The following is a 22,598-nucleotide window of genomic DNA, read 5'->3' as shown; positions in this document are numbered from 1 at the left end:
ATTCAAAGTCACAATCACATTGCACGAAACTCATAATTGGGAGGTATAAACTTAATAAATACTCGTTTAAAACCAATTTCGTTTATTTTTTAATTAGATTATTAAAAAAAATTTTAAAAAAATTAAAAAAAAAAACGCCCCCAACAAAACATTAAAACAATATGCGTATTGAATAATCGGTGTTCAAAAACCAAACCGTGGCAATCAGAACAATAATTATTATACATAATATATTATTACGTATATTGCGTACACCAGCAGCTGCTATATACAGCGCAACGCGTTACATATTATTATAAATATTATTGTCGTTGACGTGTTCGGAGAATCACATTATTATTATTATTATTATTATTATTATTATTACATAGGTACATTGGCACAGCCGCATTTTATCGTAGTCCGATAAAAAATGCGTTTCCTTCAATGAACAGTTAATCGCGGCTAAAAGCCATATCGGAAAACGTGCAAAGCGCGGCACAAAAGTACACGGTTTCGAAATATCTCGCCGAAACGCGAATGCTCATTACCTTCGCGTCACAGCGGCGACGTGGTCGAAATGCACGGACACAGGATGCAGTGGGCAGAACCGCGGTACAATGCGGTTTTATAATAATAAACATATATTATATACTTCTGTACCTAACCTGTTATACGGACAGAGAGGTTTATCAATTGCGTTCTGGGAACTAGCAACTATTCATGTCTATATTATGATGGTCCATCACGATGATAACAGATAATTATGCTAAGTGCCTGTGACGTGAATGTGCTGATGCTGTGCGCTGGTGTATATAATGTGGTGGTCGACTCGTGCGAGGGCTTTTCAAAACGTCGTCTGGCTTTTTGTCCCCGTTGAATATTTTATTGGGTCCACCTCGTGTGTTTGCGAATGCCGTAATGGGTTTTTCCAACCTCTTAACGGCTGCCGTTTATTTAAGATTATCTCTATCGTATATACTATATACGTATGATATAAATATAGGTATACGCGAGGCATGGGCCAATCTCCTTCCTACTTTCCGCCGTCCGCCAATCGCTGGACAGCATTGGCACACCGCCGTTTATTCTCCCGAGCCCTTTTATCCGTCGATGTGCAGTTAAGTCCGAATATCCGCGCTCGCTACGACTCCTCCACCCATACCACCTACACCACCGGCCATAGACACCACTCAGTGGCAGTGGTGGTGGGCTACCGGACGTACGTGGCAGAAAACAAACACACTTTGGTGGTATTATATATATATATAGGTACGTAGACAGACGACGCTTTTCTTCTCTACCCATTCCTGTCGTCCCGACTTGCGTCCTAAAAATCGTTCGTAAAGCCATTTTAAATTTCTTGACATTTTACGTTTTTGTCAAAACGTCAATTAAGTCGACTGTTTTTTTTTTGTGCTGGAGAGAATATATATTATCATTAGTTTATATAATATAATATTATAATTTCGAAAACGGTAATGAAATGTTAAAGTAATTTAATATAGACGGTCGTTATTGATGCGCAATCCTCGGAGGAAAAGATAAGTAGTTTTAAGATCAATAAGCTCGTATTTTAGTATACTAACAGACTGACTTAGATATATTATTATATCCAGAGGATTGGCAAAATAAATTTGATATTAGGACCAGAATTTCCATTACTTAACATCGTATACTTTCTCCAACAAACGAGATTAGATAAATTAAAATAACGTATAATCTATGTAAATTTATTATTGTGATTACTATTGCTATTTATAATTTAATTTTTATTGTATTTTACTACTCTCTCTCCTAAAAAAAAAAGTAATATTATACTCACTATTGTAAAAATATTTGCATATATGTGTAGATATAAATTTAAAAAATGTAACTCGATTCCAAAGATTATTCCAAGAGTTATTTCTCTGAATAAATAAAAATTTGATATTGAATATTTGGAAATAAGTATAATTAAGATAAACTAAAAGTTGAAATATTGCAAGTTGATTTAAAATCTAAAATATTTGTTTTTTTGTTGTTACCTAATTTAAAAATATTAAAGATAACTCGAATATATTGTGATTTTATCGAAGGAGTGTATGCATTTAGGTATATGAACAATTTAGTAACTAAGACTAAAAAAATAAATTCTTGAAGTTAAACTCACATTTCTTTACCTATAAATTTTGATTATTAATCGCATTAAAAACCAGCTTTTAAATCAGTTTCCCTATTTCGTATGTGCAATGCCCTAGTGGTTTGAATTAAATAATTTTAAGTAGATACGAATGCTCGTCTAAAACATCTATTCATATAATTCTCGTAGATAATAGAGAAAAATAAAGAATTTGTCTTGTTAATTGGGAAAACCGTTTTTCCACATTGACAGTATTTTAAAAGGTTTAATTGGGCATACTTTTATAGTTATACCCACGATTTTATTTTGTAAGACAGTTCCTGTGATGCCAAACATTGTTATGTCATTTGAACAACAAATATAATGTTTTTTTTTCTTTAAAATATTTTATTATAACTAATAAGAGAAAAAAAGTAATAGAACTTTATTACCAAAGTTCTACCAATGCTATACAGTATGCAGTCTAAGCGTATGGTTAGGTACAGTTGTATACAGACATTAATCGGATTAACATCATATATAACATACTTCCCTAATATCTAATAAGAATTCTACGATTGGAGCCACAGTGTTCGTGCATTTATATTTAATAAGTTAGTTAATATAGTAAGAACGACTAATACCTCAGCAAAGTCTCAAGCGTAGATTTTCGTATATGACAGCACTGTATGATTGGAGCCAATATACTCATCTCGTCGTGGAATGCCTTGCCAAATGCCCGACCGTGGTCGAGGTGAATAGGAAATGAATCGTTGCCGAACAGGGTAAACGTTTCGTAATGATGACGGTCCATGTTGCCCATGAGAAAGTCAAATACGGACAAGTCCATAATGTCCAACATCCGGCGACCACTATTGTACGCCGGCACGTTTCTAACTAATTCACAGTAATTTGGATCTATATTGAATATGAAAAAAAAAAATAAAATAAAATAAAATAACGATTACGATAAGACGTATGCATTAAGTATTATAGCGCTAAACAGCAAAAGATAAGGAAAATACTTTGAGAATTTATAATGCAAAATTGTTATTATAATATATTTGCGTCACTCGGAGTACGATATTCACATTTCACAGTGCTATTTAACCCTGTTTACTATTTCAACATAATATTTGCATTACAGACTTGTTTTGCTCTAAAAAAGACAACATCTAGTATGAAAAAAAAAATCTTGTTGATCTAAATAATAGATTCTGATCTATTTATTTATGTTAAACCTTGGATCGATGTTTATTTTAGTTTTAAAATATATTAAAAAATATAAGGTTAAGTATATTTTCTCCAATAAAGAATTACAGTTAACTCAGTTGTTGTCCAAACGTATTTTAAAAACAAAAATGTTTATTATGAATACATTACAGACAGTTATAAAGTTCCGTGCCTACATTAATTTATTAATTTTGTTATCAATAATGAAATTCCATTTAAAATTGAACGTTCAACTATTCTGTAAGTTAGCGCTATGAAATAATAACAATAATATGTAAATAATATTGTACTATTATTATTTATGTTTAAAAAATATTCTGATAAGCCGCTTAAGATATTTTCGTTAAATTAAATAATTTACATTTTAATTATAATCAATATCGTTTTTATAAAACATATCAGTTAAACCTCAAGACGTAATTTAAATTTAAATGAAATATGACTGTCACAAAATTAAGTAATCATATGTCATTTTAACTTAATTTCATTATATAATATTGAAAAATAAAAATAAAAATCTTTAACTTAACTCTTGATTAAGCATTTTTAACAAACTACACTTTTTGATTACATGTTCCAATGAAAGTTTGGAAGTGTTAAACATTACATTTTTTTTAAAATCATTAATAATTATGGTATCTTTAGGAAATTATTATATTATCGTAATTTTAAAATGTTTAGTTTTAATTTTTATTATTTAAAATAAAAGTTCCTACATTATTCAGAGTTTATAATAATAATAATTTCTATAGTAAAAAGTAAAATATAGGTCTTAAAATAAAAAAAAATTTATAATATTTTTCTATATGCAAGCTAAATAATTATCGTGTAAGTAAAATATCGAAATAATTGTCTAAAATGTTTATTATTACCCGCACGATTAAGTTTTAATTTTTAAAATAATACAAATAAACATTAATGAAGATTTAATAATAGATTTTAAGTATGTCATCATTTTTTTTACAATAAAAACTGTTCACCTAATGCATAGATACAAATTAAAACCTTATTCGATATTCAAATCATAAGCTACCTTGATACTTAACAAATAAATATTACTGATATTACTTACTAAAAAAATAAATATCATAAATCACTCGTAATAAAATAAATCATTGTTCTTTATCATATGATTCAGTATTACACAAATAATATTATCAAACTGTAAAACAAAAATATTCTTTTATGAGTTATGGGCTATTGCTACAATTATAACCGAAAAATTATATACCGTCAAAAGATTTCCATCAATAAAATATATCTAATAAAAGATCATTCCCCAACATTTTTTATACTCGGAATAACTATTATAATTCATAAGTTTTTTTGTTTTTATTTAATTTTAATTATTTACTAAATACAAATTTATAAATACTATTTGGCCCTATAATCGAGAAAAATTTATGAAAAAGCCCGGGATATTCAATACTAAATAAAAGTATAAACTGCAGTTATTGTATTGTGGTATTATGTTGTAATATATTTTATACTATTTCATAATAAAGTTAATATAATTAAAACTATTATAATAACAGAATCGTTTGATGATTAAAATGAAAAATGTGCTATCTATTTACACGAACTTTTATAATAGTCTTGTCGATTTATCAACTAAATTAATATATTTATTATTTTAATAATTTCTTGAATTTAATTTATCAAAACCATTAATAATAAGGATACATTTTAATTGATTTTTTAGTTTCAATCAACTTTCAAATGCAACAATCAAAACGTTGCAACAATACTTCATTAAAATATATTTACCGTGATAAAATAAACAACATTTACAAGTTTTAATTGAAAACATGTCCAGATGTATTGTAGTATATGACATATTTATCAAAATTTCTATGTTATAAATATATATATATATATATTAAAATATATTGCTATACCTACACTTACAATATAATTAAAGTTAAACATATTGTATTAGTAAAAAAGTTCGAGTTTACAAAATTTTAAGAATATAATCGTTAATATAAAAATATTAAAAACGTATACTTTCAACATATTCAGGGTATAAGACTATAACTTTAATTGACGCTATAAGACATAAATTAAATTTTGTTTACTTTTCATATTTTATCTAGACATAAACTATAGAAAAAAAAAATTGAAACCTTGCAGTTCTATTCGATACTTTATAATATAGCTCTTAAGATATTTAACTGGAATAATTGTATTTTTTGTTGATAATATTAAAATAAATAGATTTTATTTAGAATTCCAATGTTCCACATTAACGTAGTAACACTTAATTATTTATAGGTATTATCATTCTCAATACTGACCTGTTTCCCATTTAGCTTTCCTCCGCTTGTGGTAACTGCGCCTCCACGGATGCCTCCAAGTCTTTCTCTCCAAAACCTCTTGGGTTGGCAAATACGCGGCGAATGAGCCTTCCAACATATCCGGATTTCCGCAAATAGCATGCGACGTATCACAATAATAGGAACACTGTCCGTGAAAACACACATTTTTGTCGGGTGACACGAAAAACGTCTTCAACAAATCAGACGCGGTAACTTGGGCCATCAGTTCAGATGTGATGTTCACCAACCTTCCACTGACCGGCATTGCTCTTCGAAACCCCAATATCCTATGAATCATAATATAATATTATTATACAAACACTTTTTTATTAAACATGTTTAAGAACGTCGATGCTTAGAAAAATTTGCAATAGAAATATTATGCCTAACTACATATTTATAAAAGTTTGTGGTAATGAGGAAGAGGGAACTTTTGCTAATCAATCTTTAAATATGCTTTAAATTAAATAAAAATACATTTTACAGTTAAAAAAAATTCAAAAAGAGTTGCAATGCGAATCGTCAAGGTAGAACTTTTCTATCAAAAGATGTATTTAAAGTTGGTTTTAATCACTTTCACCCTCCTTTTCTCCTCAAACTATGGATCAAAATTCAAAATTTAGATATGACATTGACCTATACAATGATACAATGATTCGATGCGTTTAAAAAAATTATTTAATATACAAAATGCATTTGTAATGCAACTATATTCTTCAAAGTTTTAAAATATGCTCCCAATTTTTTGTAAAAAAACCTCACGTGAGATTATAATATTCCGATTTAAGATAAATACAAAGATAATAAAAAATACCTAATAATTCACGGAATTTCATGGTTCTAAAAATTGTTTTTAATATCATTGGATTTAAATTACTTGATAAAATAAAAATTCTATACAAATAATATTTAAATATAATTTTTAATTATATACAATGTACCTATACGTTTTTAATTCTTTAGAACATACTACATCTCATTAATACATTAAACGTTTAAACAAAAATCAAATATGTGTTTACTATGTTAGTAATTACTAATTACTAAAAAATAGTAATAATAGTTTTCATAATTTCTTAAATCTATGATGCTGCTAAAAATAACAATAAATTTATTTTTTTGACCTACTCGAGTTAAAAAAAAAATAACAAAAAACAATACTAAATATAAATTATATTAATTATCAAATTTTATCAATTACCCCAATTTTTGACACTCCGTTTTTGATAATTATCTGAAATTGGTAACAACCACAACAACACTTTTGATAGATCTCACTAAAATTATTATTTTTTTTTTCAGATAGCAAAAAAATATATATATATATACTAATATACGTATACATTGTATTATATATATAGTACATATAGTTTATATCATTTTTTGAATCGAACCGCATTGTTTCACAGTGTACAACACCGTGATGTAATGCACTGGATCGCACGAACGAAGAAATTGCTTCATTCACAATAACGTTTACGACCGACTATCATTCGGAACTAATGCGTATGATTTCAGTTTTAGCGATGGACTTACCTGTCGAGATGAAACGCAGCAATTTCGGCATTGTGCCTTTCGTAGTCGGTGAAGTAAAAATGATTCGGCAGAGTCTGTTGTTCTCTGGTGAACCTGCAATCGCATAAAAATAAAATATGTTCAAATGTTTCAACAATGTGTGATACTATTATACTATTATAGTGAGAAAGGTATATATTGTATAATATTGTAATATATATAATAATATGCTAACTATGAAAACCTACATGTATTTTATTATTATCTAAATACTAGCTTTGTTTTATAAAGTATTTTTCAATCAAATGTTAATATATTTTGATAATCTGTATTACAAAACTACTAACTTTTCACTCAATACTTTACAAACAATTATATTATTATATGATTATTGATTACTATATTGTTTCACTATAATCTAAAATCTTAACATGATAGCAAAAAACTGTACGTGCTAGTTTAATAAGGAATATTACGCGAAGGTGAACTCGGTGGAAAAAATCGGCTAAAGAAATTTAAAATGTATACAAATAATAATATACTAAAATTCTCAGCCAGGATAATGTTTTTGGCTCCGTCTCGATTGTTGACCTTGGTGCAAGCCAAGATATTCTATTGTTACTAGGTATAAATTATAAAATATTGCACTCAAAAAAACGATACCAATAAGAAGAGATACAGTGTACATAGAATATAATGTCAATAAGACATTTTAAAAATTGGAGATGTTTAATATAATAAAATTACTTTATATATTTTATTTTACTTAAGTAAAAACCTACGAGTATCAAATAAAAAGTTTGCAGTAATCTGAATTTAAAATATTGATAAGTACTGACTAATTAATTTCACTTTTACGTAAATTCAATTTACATAAGTATTGCTAATGTTAAAGTCAACGTTATAAGTACTACTATAATTATGCGATTAAACATCTAATTTTTCAATAGTAATATAACGTTGTACAATTTTTGTTACTAATATTTCATATGATATTAGGTAATAAATAAATTAATTCGAGAAAAAAAATTAATAAAAAAAAAAAAACACCATTATAATACAATCAAAATAATATATTACTCGTATAGTTATTTATAGTACTATATCAATTCAAGAAAGTGCGTATTTAAATTTAATATGGTTCTTCAATAGTTTTTAATGTTTTAAAAAATACCATATTGTAAGAATATATTATTTATAAATTTAATAAATTATATAAAATTAAAAAAAAGGTTTAATTTTATTTAAATGTTTTATTATTATCGAATATTACGCAATACAATATCACTGCTACGGTAATGAATGATTCAAAAATGACTCTACTTATTATATTATATGAATAACTCTTGTCAGTTCTCACAAAAAAAATCTACATTTTAAATACCTATTTAAAAATGAATGATTTAGTTTATGTTTTATAGCCATAATTATCGTATCTGATATTAAAAATTACGAAATCAATATAATTCCCATTGTATAACATACACATTAATAAGCACATAAAAATTCTCGGCAACAAATACTGTACGTTGTACATTATTCAGTATTCTATAGCAAAGATTTCCTCTAATAGTTTTTACCTGTTTTATGTTATACGTGCTTTCTGTTTTTAATTTGAAGAAAATTATCGATAAATCGTTAATTTGTATTTCTCTTACAATTTATAATAAGATCCGAAATTACTGAGTCATAATGAAATGCCACTTTGTTGCAATAATTTCGAATAACTTTAATAGTAGTTGAGATAAATATTGAATAAAAAAATAATACGTCAAACAAAGAATCGATTTACTTTGATATTTTTACATCAAAATATTTTCATAACTATAATTTAAATCAAACTTCAATAAATCTCAAGTAAGTACTTAGTAGTTAGAAAAAATAATATTATTTTCTAGCGGTTTTTTTTTATAAAAATCGTTTAAACATTATCCATTTTATTGAAATAATATTTCCAGTAAAAAAAAGGAATATACAAAGATATAATAAATATAAGTAGCAATACAGTGTTACAGCGGATAAAGAGATTTATAAAACGCAGACAAACGAAAATTCACTAAAAAAAAAAAAGGATTTTCCCTGAAAAAAGTGTCAACATTGCAATTAACAAGTTACAAATTAGCAATAGAAAATTACCAATTATTTCAACATTAAAAAATACCCGACGGAACTAATAAGTAATAAAACATGCTTTTAAAACATCAACATGACTGAGTCAGTTTCAAATAATAAGTACGAAGAGCCCATTTACATACATTAAATACTAATGATTGAATTAACGGTAACTTTATTTTATTTTAATTTTATATTATGTTTCAATTATATAATTTAAAGGTCATTTATTTATGTAAATAAATTAGAAATACGAAAGACCGCCCTCCAAAATATTTTGAAAAAATACTTTAAAAATTTACCTCATTGGTTTCATAAGGGCTTTATCTCCGTTTACAAACTCAATTACAAGTTTGAGTTGTGTGCCTCCTTCTTTTTGGGCTGAAATATAATGATTTATATTAGAAAACTAAATATATGGTATCAATAATAAACAGGTTAAATCGAATCACTTACCTACGCTTAAAATAGGTGAAACAGACATAGTTTTTAAAATGAATGGCACATACGTGTCGTTCTTAGGATACATTTCTCTTTTTGATATTCTTGAGTGGAATACAGTTAATGCCGTCGTGTTTGGCCTGAAAAAAATGATATTTGAGTTATTAAACCCAATTCATTTTAGTAAAGTACATATATGTATATTTAATTTATAAATGTTATAATACCCAAATATTTAAGTGTTTAATATTATTTACATAATTTAACTTTTCGTGACTCCTTTATTAAAAAGTAAATTTCAAAAGGTATACAAGTCTCCTTACAACGGTTTCGAATGTAAAATTAAATTTAAAAGTAATTAATGGAAACTCTTGGTGGAGATTTCTTCGCGGTTGATTAAAGTGAAAAACGACCCAATTATGCGCCATGTTTTCAGTAATACAGTAATAATAATAATGAAATAAAACCATCAGGTTTTATCGCGTGAGAATAAAAATCGAAGATATATGCGCTGTTTTCTTCCTACCTATAGAAGGACTTAATGAGAATTTTCCCATTTTACTTTTTAATAGAAAATATTATTTCACTGGTCTTAAAAATATTGCATAACCTCTGAATTTTTGATAAATTAAGAACATTTAACAGAACATTTTTTTTCGTAGATAACAATATGTCTATTTTTTGTAGCTTAGCATTTAAACTATAATATCAAAATAAATATTTTTTCTACAGTAAATACTTAATAAAATTATTAGTTATAAGTTATAACCAATTAATAATATATTAATTTAAAGTCAAGTCACTATATATTATTACAATAAAACACAATTACAATCTTAAATGCTTTCGATGTCATTCATCTCCAACAAATACAAATAAACTAGTTCTCGTTTATTTATAATTTTTATTTTAAAAGCATTGACAATGACGTTGTATTAAATGCTTAAAGATCCATTGATTAAATAGTAAGCTATACGTTTCATCAATGATAATTCTAAAATTTAATTCACATATTTTATAAAAATAATAGTTTAAAAGATTTAAGTTTAAATTAAAAACATTGTATTTTATTTTTTACGATTTTATCATATGACTTTGACGCCTTAGTCATTGTTGTATTATTTAATTTATGAATAGTATATTATATTTTACGTAACATTATAACTTTTCATAACCATCATTATAAATTGTCTTGAACTTTAAAGTTAAATTAAAATTAATATATTAATATTATAATAGGTTTAGATTAGATTATTTTACAATGTCAAATCACAATAATTTTCGTGCATTATTTTAGTTCAACGATTATATACGTATTTATAAATAATAACGTTGAAATATTTTAGATAATAATAGTGAATTTACTGTATGAGTATTTATAAAAACTCATTTAATTTTAAATTAATTTTTTTTAATAATGACTCTAACATGTAATTGTAAAATGGATAATAATAAAATCATTTACAAGATAGAAGGTATAGTATGTACCCCGCAAAACATTGGTTCACTACTCCACTCGTAAAACGTTTAATTATAACAATTGTATATCCAATAAATTACTCATCCAACAATTTGATTTTTACACATTAAAATTCTTCAAATAATATTCTATTTCAGGATATGAAATTATAAATGTAATATGTTGTCATTTATTAAACGAATAAAAATTTAAAAATAAATTATTTTTCTTAAATGTTAATTTTTTTTTTTTTTTGACAATCGTAAATTATGCGAAAAAATATTTTCCCAAATTATGACTGACGTCTTACAAATCAATAAATTCTATCGTTTATACCATATACGTATTTATAGGTACTCAGGGAATTTAAACCAATACCTGAACGCTTATTTTTTATACTATTTTCGAACTATGTATTTACAGTATTTTTTTCGTTTATGAGCTTCGTATAATAAATTAGCCAATTTATTAAACTTTCCAAGTCCTAATTAACAATCATCGAATGTTGTTTTGAGTAAATATAATACCTATTTAAAAATTACCTACAAACATATAACGATGAAATTAAGAAGAATAGATTAAGAAATATGATTCATTTAATAATACCGCGATACTTTCTTACTAAACATGCTGTAAAATAAGACGTTGATACAAATCAATAATTACAAACGGCTGCTGTAAAATCAATCTTAATTTCATATACAGTACAAGTGTAAATTAAATTTAAAACGTATAATTAATCATCTAATTATTTCTGCGAATCAAAATAATGTACGTATTACGAACGTCGATCATATTTGACTTTGACATTCTACATGAGTGCATAAATTAAATACCAGGGTGGTTGGCCAACGAGAAGAGCGCCGTCGTGAGCCGCATCGATAAGTAGGTGTAATGCAAGCGAGAACAGCCGAAATAATGGTTTAACATAAGTTCCGTTTCCGCTACAGTCATGGTTGAACGCATTTACCTCGGTTTTATACAATACGTCTATAATATTGTTTACTGTTTTTCGAAATCACCGATAAATAATATGCTCTTCTTCGACTTGTGTTTGAAATGGCGTTCAAATATTTTCCTTAAATCATATTCGTATTCTACTCGATGATAAATATATGATCAATTTTTACCATCTTAGGGTGAAATTATAAAAAGTAGGTCCAGCATGAGCTATAGTAACGATCAAAAATTTAAGATGCCTTTACACCTATTAATATTACATGCTTGATGCTTCTGCACTTCTCTCAGAAGTGTAGATAAATTGCAGAAAAAAAACCATAGCGTATATAACAACAAACACAAATGTTTTTAGCGTTATAATATCATAACAGTTCAATTTTTTGGTTGTCATTTATCAAAAACATTCACCAATTACAGTATATCTTTATGTAATAGAAAATGTGGAAAGTCCACAGAATGTTACAGTCTATCTTGATTTAGATTCTCATTTAGTCCTCAATGGTTTCATATTACAAAGTTAAGAACGAACTACATAAGGCATGTGGAAATATTTTATGCTTTAAAATAGGTATCTGTTCACAATTTTACATTAAAAGTGTATGAGTTATAATTTTTTTCATCCAAAACGACACAAAGCATCCTATTGGTATAATACGACGTGTATTGTCATAATATTATAAACTGTCATACTATTTGTTCAATACGCCCACCAGCGACCACACTTCACACGACGAGTGATATATGTTTCATGTGTGACTTAAATATAATTTTATTAAAGCACACGATTGCGTTTATTTCCTTTGAATGTTTTGTTTTTGCGCATCGTGAAATTAAATACAGGGATGTCCGCAAAAATTAGTCATGTATTATGATAATATATTATAGGACAATACTGCAGTTGGTGCAATAAACGACATTTCCCGATATCTTCACCTTTTAGCCATATGTTCTAAGCATGGGTATAGTTCCAAAAACACCGATACAACCGATAAATCTTCAATCGCAGTAGAGGAGCAATGTCAAAGAGATAACGCCCTTTTCCACCCCTCCTCTTTCCGTCGCAGACGATATAGATATCGTGGATGGCGGTGATATAAATTACATAAACGTCGTTTTGTATTCAACAGGGACGATGCTGGTCATTAATATTCCATATATGTGTACGGTTTTTTTTCTCCGCTTTATATAACGTATACCTACATTATTTTTATTTTATTTTTTTGTTTTCCGTTGTTGTTTTACCACGATTTTACGTAGATAATATATTATTATTATGTATATAAACGCGCGTAGGTGCGCGCAATAATATTGAAACGACTTGGTGGCGCGGCAATAAAATAAAACAAAAAAACAATCCGTCTCCGCAGAGGTCTCGCGACGATTCATTGCATAGCGCCAAGAAATTGACCAGAATCCAAAAACACCGACTAATAAACACACAAGGGACCCATAAGTTTCACTGAAGGACAAACGTAAGATATTTGTTATTAGATATATGTATATTGATATAGATATTTATTATTGAGCTTCGGCGGTATACGTATGCATTTTGCATATTATATTATTATAATACATGATTCAGTATCGTGCAACATGCATACATAGTGCGTGCAATGTGCATATTATTTATATAGATTTTATGGTAGGTATTAGGTATACGTCATTATCAGTATTATTTTTATTTAGAAGTCCAATATACTTTTTCTTCGTATACAATTTTTCAAATCTACTCTTTATAATATATTATATACATCACTCGTGTGACGTATGTATGCATAAACTAAAATAGTAGCTACACAACAGTACCAAATACAAATATGTTATTCATTCTGATACTCGGGTGCGTGTATAATTGAAGTAACTATTCTAGACGGTCACTGTTGGAAATTTATGGAAATGTATCGATAAAAAACAATATTTTATAACTGTTTGAAAATAATCACGTGAAGTCTAGACACATTACCTATAACGTTTAAACCAAATTACATGATATTTACAATTCAATGTACAATTTAAAACATCAAAATGTAATTCACTTTTGTCTTTTTGTACCTATAGAAGGTAGATTGTTTAAAAACGCTTCTGTTATTAATTTGTTCTTTTCAATAGTTATTTGTTTTGAATATTCTAAGAAATATTAATATTGTAGGCATTATGCAAGGTACTTGTAGACTACAAATTAAAAAAAAAACATAATATCTAATTGTTAAAATATATTATGTGTTCATTACATTTTTTAATTTTTAGATAAATAAAATTAAGAATTATAATTACAAGGTACCATATTGTAGATTTTAGTAAACGTAGATAATCAGATATGTAATTAAACGAATTTATTTTATAACAGCATAATAATTCATAAAATTATATGACATACTTAATGACCATTAAATATTAATATAAAAAGTATGGGTAGAAGATAAGGTACAACTTAAAACTTTTTAATATTTCAAAAAACACAATAAACTTGTCACCGTTATAGCTACAAATTTACAACATATAAGTGTGATTTCATCGATTCTAAATAAATTTCGCAGTTACAATATTTTATCATAAAAATTTACAGTCTGACGTAGACACCACGTCGCGATTAAAATAATGATGCATTTTATTTCATAGAATAATATTTCATTAATACGTAATATTTTTAATAAAAATCGGTGAAACCATTTTTTTATTTTTTATTTTTATTTTTTTATTCGTTGTACGTTTAACTTAAATTTTAACTTTTGTCGATGTTGAGTGTTTTCATAGATTTGCCGGCTTAAGAAGAAAAAGTCTTTAATAGAAAATAGCATGTCTGACAACTGCATCAAGCTTGTCACGTATGTGTGTTTGTTATTGGTTGGGAAAATGTTATGACAAAATATATTTATAAATATTAGATCTTAGTGTTTGTTCGTTCACCAGTAAATTGGAGAGAAGACGGTACCCATTCGTAATATTTTTTAACATGATGAAATAACAATGGGAAACTTGTTTTTTCAAAAAATTGTCGTACACCCTTGAAATTATCATTTTATTTCCTTTTCAACGTATATATAATTCCACAGAAACAAACGTTCGTGCGTTTGGTATTCTTCGCTACTACACTACGATGTGTACCATGGTGTAAATCTATTCCAATGTCAGGAACATAATTTCAAATTTGCAACTAACGGTTATACTATAAACTTTGAAGTAGTTATACGAATACATTAAACCGAGTGTTTAATTATTTAATTTGTTATTGCACAAAAATTCATATGATAGGTAAATTTATTTTATTAAGCACGACGTACACACTATTGTACTACAGTTGTACTATACATCATATTCAATATTATAATATACCTACGCTCTATACGACTATATACCTACTTACTCAACCAATGCAGTACATAATATCCTGTACTTTGTACGTACCTATACTTCGTACAAAATATATATAATTATTGTGTAGGTTTCTTAAATAGTGTTTAAACCAATAATGAGTCCGTTGTGCAATTATATTTATAAATTTATTTATTAATAAACACTTTTGCAAAAAAAAAAACAAAAAACCGGAATTTTTTTTCTATGTATAATATGCAGTTCGTAGCGTGCATATGGCAACACTACATTTTATACTACAAAACATTTCAAATAATATTGCCGTGGGCGGGCGGGCAGACAGAGTTTTCGTATATTATATGATTAAAATCGTAAAAATAGAACTGTGCTTACTTAATGTATTAAAATAAATATTATCTATAATTTATAGTCTTTAGACATATTGTTTTTTTATTCATTAAAACTATGTTTAATTGTCAACTAATGTAAATTAGTAACGCTCGTGTTATCGAGATTTCACGTAATTTTATATAATTATAAACCTATGTATTTATTATTGGTTATGCGTTTTATGTATAACTACGGTTATAATTAATTTCAAGTATCATATAACCAATGATTAAATAAAAGTGTTGATAAAAAATGGTGAATGCGGGTCAAAAATACAGATATTTCTCGATAACTAAAAAGAATTGTGATCAGTTATGTCAACAGTATACAGTTATCCAGCATTATATGTCCCTACTAACACACTACAATATTATATCAATACTATAATACACATTTTGTAGTAGTGTAATAGAATAGATATCATTACATTGTAGTACTTCATACAAAATTCATTGATTAAATTTAAGTTACGCCAAATACGTACTATAATTTGAAGCATATTTATTTGTATGTATGCATTTTTTTTTTTTTTTAATATTAAAAATAATTTAATTTTAAAAAAAAAATAGAAAACAATTATTTTATAAGTATCTAAGCAGTATAAAATTAACATAATGGTTAAATGTTATATATTTATTATATTAATTTGTTTTATAACTAAATTATATATTTATAAGTTATGACAATAAAAAATCTATCATTGTTCCTTGTTTAGATAACTTAAATACAAGTTTTTAGAATTGTGTGTACTATATTAAATGGGTTAATTTCTATGTACTATGCATATGATTATGATATTATAGTGACTACAACGGTAAACTGCTATTTTTATAAAGGAAAAAGATTCACCCCCGATTAATAGAAATATCATTATGTAAGTTTTGCATACTAAGACATATTTAGATACAAATTTAGTGCATATTACCATTATGAATTATAATTTATTACTATAGAACATATTTTAACTTATAAATATATACTGATTGCTCTATGTTTGATCTACAAAATTTTATAAATTTAAATATGTATAAGTTTTATTACAAGAGCTAGGAAATTAATGCATTTGCGTGTTTTTTTTTTTTTTTTGAGAGGGAGGGCTACCAATTTATTATTAAGTAAATTTAAAATTAATTACATGACACTTCGAAAAAAATATTAAAAATGAATAGTGGACTTTTTGTATATTTAGTAATTTTATTGTTTAAAGAGCATGATTTTTCAATTTTACTATTTTTCCAGAGCATATTTAATAATAAAATTAATAATATGTTTATAAAACAATTTGAACATTTTACAATAAAAAAAAATAAATAATACTTTTTAACGTTTATTCATTTTAAAGGTTTTTAATAGGTATTATTGTATAATGTTTATCAAATCCCTAGTTGATGTGCAATATCTTGTTTTTAATAATAAATATTTAATACAAATTATAAAATATTAAAGAATTTTAAATAAATTATTTTGATTTATGAAAATTATGAGTAGAAAAAAAATAAGTGCATATTTTTAAAGCATATTTGTATTATTATACACATCAGTGCATGCATATTTAGTACTTTTTAAGAGCATTAAGTTTTGAGTCCTAGTCCTAACTATCGCTTATGTATTATGTGAAATAAGATATACAAATTTAAAAATATAAAATCAACTATATCATATTAAATTAATTATTTTTTTATTGTTAAACTTATATTGAAGTAAGTATTATATTATACTAAACATAATAATGTTTGTTTTGATCTACAATCGAATATTCGTTAGAATATGTTTAACAATGTAGGTACGCACCTAATATTGTACATAAATATTGAATTATGCAGTTAAAAAATATTTTTAATTCCCACTTGAAATGAAGACGATCACCATGAAATTATACCCACATTTTTCCACTATTCATGTTGCGCCTGCACAGAGTCGTGCAACACTCGTAGGTACTTATAACAGTTATAACATTAGGTACAAATTCTACAGTTAAACAAGATAATCGTCACATTCAAACTACACTCCATAATACAAGGTAATATTATATTATAAAATATAGTGTAAATGTGTAAAATATAGGAGAATTTAAATTTCACGTGTTATTTTGTTATATTGTAATTTTAAATAAAAATATTTTCCACTATCGCAAAATAAGCATGGTTTGATTTTCAAAATTTATATTGTGAGATATACAATATAAATTATGATAAATTTGAGGAGGAGTAGTATTAAATATATACAAGGTGATTCTGAAAACTATAGAAATGAATTCAAAATGAATATCAAACAATTACTATTTCAAAATTTATAAAACATTAAAAAAAATAATATTTTTCTTACATAATTTTCAGTAGAAATAAAAACCTTTAATTTTTTAAGCATTTTATTTTTTTGTGTAACAACATACTTTTTTAATTTCAAATTTTAAAATATTTCGCTACTTAAAAAATAAAATTTGGTTGAGTATTTTATGAATTAAAATAGAAGTATTTTAAGTTTAAGTTATAGAAATTAGTAATTGACCACATTTTGAGGAGTATCTCTACTTAACACCACACCACTCGCCAGAATTTTAAATATACTTATAACTGATAAATTAATCGCACAAACTTTTATGTATTGAAATAATCCAAAAAATATTCTGATTCGAAATATAAAACTTAAAAAATGTATGATGTTATTTAAAAGAATAATAACTTAAAAAAATATAATGATAAAAAATATTACGTATTACTTGTTTAAATCATCAAATTTAAAAATGCCTGCCATGGATCATAATTATTCATAAATATTTACATTTTTTCCATATTTTGTATTTCAAATGTCTAGAGCTGGTGTTACTAATTTAAATCAAAATCTATTTATTTAAAATGTGTGAGGCATTAAACTTTAGAAACAATTTTTCAATAGTATCTGTCATAAATTATCAATGCGAGTCTAGTGATATTTTTGATTTTCTATGTACTAAGCCCTTGAATAATTGACACATTTAAAATCATTTTATGATACATAATTGAATAAAAGGTAATATTGTCTCCAATTTGCATTTGGCCAATTCATGCATATTTTAGTACAACGGAACTTATACCATTGTATATTCATTCAAATTAAAATCTATAGGTACTTATACACCAACTTACTTACTAATTAAAAAATATTAGAGATATACTTGAATTTCATACTACCTATAAACATTAAAAAGTTTTGAGATAATTTTAAATAAATCACTCAAAAAGAATATCGGAATATAAATATTACATTTTAAACTCGATCACTTATTTTAGTCACGATTTCGATTTCAGCTAATTTATGTTAATACACTGTGTATTTAGTAGTAGTATACCTAAGTGTTTTTACCGAAGAACCCAAATAATGTGTATAAAATACAAATTATTATTTCAACTAAAAACTTGAAAGTTTTTCAAAATCAACAGTTTTTAAATTAATAATTGAAAATGTATTTAGTCGTGGTATTTGCATAATAACCGTACTTCAAATGCTATTTCAAAAAATTGTTTAATGTAAATTTATTTTTAAAAGTTTTAATAAAAGATTTAGACTAAATTAATCTTTGTTTAAGACGTGTTTTGGTTGATCTATTTAACGTGGTTATAATACAAATATGTAATTATAAAGTAATTACGAGAAATAATATAATCAGAACACAATATCCGATTGACTATTTATTGAAAAATAAAAATATAGTAATCTTATACTATGTAATATTATAATAGTACCTACGTTTACTATGTATTATAATATGCGAGTTGTTCTAGAACGAATTTTGAACACGCATTTGCATCGTGACTCATAGTCTCATTTAATCAAATCATTAAACAATTCAGCATAGATCTCACGTTTATACATACTACGTTCATGTAAAAATCAAACATTTCAGGAAAATAAATAATACACAAACTAAAAAGAGAGATCAACAATCATGGGATAACAACTCTACAAGTCATCACGTGTTAAAAGTACAAAGTTATATGTTAATAATGTAAATTACGTGTATAACTGCATACATTTTAAGTATTTAACGACTTTTTCTGAGTACTTTAAAATACATGACATTAAAATACTTTAATTTTATTTAACGTTAATTTATATGGACATTTGTACATTGATTTTATTTACAATCCATTTAAAAAATATTTAACCCGTCATAAACAAGTAGTTAAAAACTAACAAAAAAGACTTATGCAAATTTTAGTACTGAAAGCCACATATAAATGTTTTCAACGTATAAAGTGTTTTCAACAAGCTTGTATAACATAACGTTTATACATTGCATTTTTTTTATTTTTGTTATTACAATTGTGATGTGCAAAGCAATGTACCGTGTACTTACTCCATCGGTGAAAATTCAATATGCAGTCATTGGGATATTGGTAGCTAACATTTTAAAATACCTAAATATTAAAAAAATATTTTCGATTCACATGATGAATCGTCGTTACAATTTATAACAGATAACATTACGAAAATACATTTTTTTTATTATTATTTAATGGGTATATTATATCAAATCCGTATTGTTTTGTGGTGATTAATAGCAAATGTAGATTGTTGAACCAATATATAGAAAACAATATATTTTGTTTTGTGTTTATCATACTATGAAAATATTCTTAATACATTTTTTAGAAAAATTTTAAATTTTAATAAGTTAAATATTAATATTAATTTGTATATTGTTTTACGAGGAACTTGAAAACCCTCAATAGGATAACCGCCTTCCCTAAGTTTTCACCAATGTTGCATATAGGTACACGAGTGTATTCCAGTAAAATTAATTATAGTTAAATACTGTAAATATTACTTTAGGTGATATATATGTATAGTGTATACATAAATAAATATATTGTTCAATTTATATTAATAATATAATTTAATACTTTGTATTAAATTGATGGATTTGTGAACTTGTAAGACGAAAACATTGTGGGTATAACGTTCTCTTAATAATATAGTTATCAGATGAAATACTTACTCCTGATGATTTACCATACAAAATAAAAATGAATGAAATTTTTTGGTTAATTCATCGTGTTAGTGTATTATTTCAACGATCATGTAATTTATTAACTAGAATGAACTACATATTAATCTAACATGTAGAAAAATATGATAAAAAGAATAGAAACATTTAATTTTCAATTTATGTATTTTCATTTTTCAATACATCAATAAGTCAACAGAGCTATTTGATTAAGTTTTAATCAACGAGGAAAATGGAAATGAAATACTCTGCTTCCAAACTTCCGCCGTTGGTTTAATAGCGTTATTCAAATATTTATTGGATTCACAACAACCAAAAAGTTATAGGTAGTGTATTAAAGTCTATATACACAATATTTAGAAGTATATTATTTGTTCATGAAAACATTTTTACAGTTTTATTAGAAAAATATTATCATTGTTTGATAATATTATAACATTTTAATGTTTTAATAGTTTATTTAAAAGCTTGGAAAAAAAAATAAAATGTAAAAATGCATCATAAACATATTGGAAATATATTGTGATAATGGATAATGGTTAAACACAGACGAAATGAAGCACAAAAGAGCCATGAAAAATTATTATGATTATTATTTACTGTTTTCTATAAGTCATATTTGGAAGTGGATCGTTTCTCCAGAACCAATACGGACCGTGTGTGTGTTTGGTAACTTTTTCGGACTTTAATCGGCTGTCAAAAATACATAGGTATTATAGAATTACAATGTGTTCCGTATTAACTATTATGAATAAACCGATATAATTATTAATCATGTTAAAAAATATCAAGTGTACGCATACGCATACAGATAATTGGGGTATAATACACATATGTTATACACTCAACAACAACGCGTTTGTCCTGACCTTTTCTTGAACTGACCTCAGATAAGCACATTGTCAGTCAGATTCTTTCAGAGTAATCATATTTCATAACATTGACGAATATTGAAACATATTAATAATAATGACGATTCGTCAAACAAAACTATAAGCCATAAACGATGAGAATCTAAAATAGGAACAAAGTATAAATCGCGTACGGCGCAAAACGCGTTAAAAGCGTTGGCGTACGCTTGTTATCGGTTTATATATATATATATATATATATATCTATATGTAATACTAGAAAACTGATGATTAGAAAAACAATATAATATTATACAGCGTGTGTCGGCAGTTAACATTTTTCCAACTAGTCTATTCAAAATCGGTCTTATTTTTTTGTAAATAATTATAGCTGCCTTGGATGGCCACACATACTTTTGCTGACAAACGAAAATCACAATTAATAGCAGTTTAGCATAATTTTTTCAGAAAATTTATAAATTAATTCACAAACCGTTCTTTTACATTTCGTATGAAAAAGAGGACTATCTCAAAGTTTAAATATTGATAAAAACGATATTATGAAGTATACATTTGGCGGAAGCCATCTGTAATGACTTATAATACGTATTAGTATGATTTCGGACCAAGTGTTCAACCTACATGAAAATATATAAGTGGAAATCGAAAACAAACTTTGATTCGCAGTAAATCGACTAAAAAATTATCATAGCTTAATACCACGTTGTTAATATTGTGTAGTATTGTACTTTATTGTGCGGACGATACGCACGTCAAAATGACGAGAAAAGACGTGTCGAGATAAAAAAATATTACAACACAACAAAGGCAAGCAGCGATAAAAAAAAAAACAATTTCGAGAGTGTGATAAGAGGATCATGATTAAAGAAATGTAAGTGTTTCCATCGGTAATAAACAAATATTTTGTTGATTTATCGCG

At 26.0% G+C, this 22,598-nt stretch overlaps 1 protein-coding gene across 1 annotated transcript in view; it reads right to left on the bottom strand.

The window, feature by feature from the left end:
• Positions 1–22,598, bottom strand: part of LOC112591245 (extracellular serine/threonine protein CG31145) — a 28,290-nt gene that overhangs the window by 5,143 nt on the left and 549 nt on the right. Inside the window, 5 exon segments of the mRNA XM_025335002.1 lie at positions 2,725–2,998; positions 5,611–5,918; positions 7,168–7,260; positions 9,561–9,639; positions 9,715–9,839. Coding sequence (XP_025190787.1) covers positions 2,725–2,998; positions 5,611–5,918; positions 7,168–7,260; positions 9,561–9,639; positions 9,715–9,839 — 879 coding nt within the window.

The sequence above is a fragment of the Melanaphis sacchari genome, unplaced genomic scaffold (assembly GCF_002803265.2).
Source record: "Melanaphis sacchari strain LSU unplaced genomic scaffold, SCAv2.0 Contig12_pilon_pilon, whole genome shotgun sequence".
Lineage (NCBI taxonomy): Eukaryota > Metazoa > Arthropoda > Insecta > Hemiptera > Aphididae > Melanaphis > Melanaphis sacchari.
Note: the sequence above shows the minus strand (reverse complement) of the source record. Positions and strands in the feature narration are given on the sequence as shown.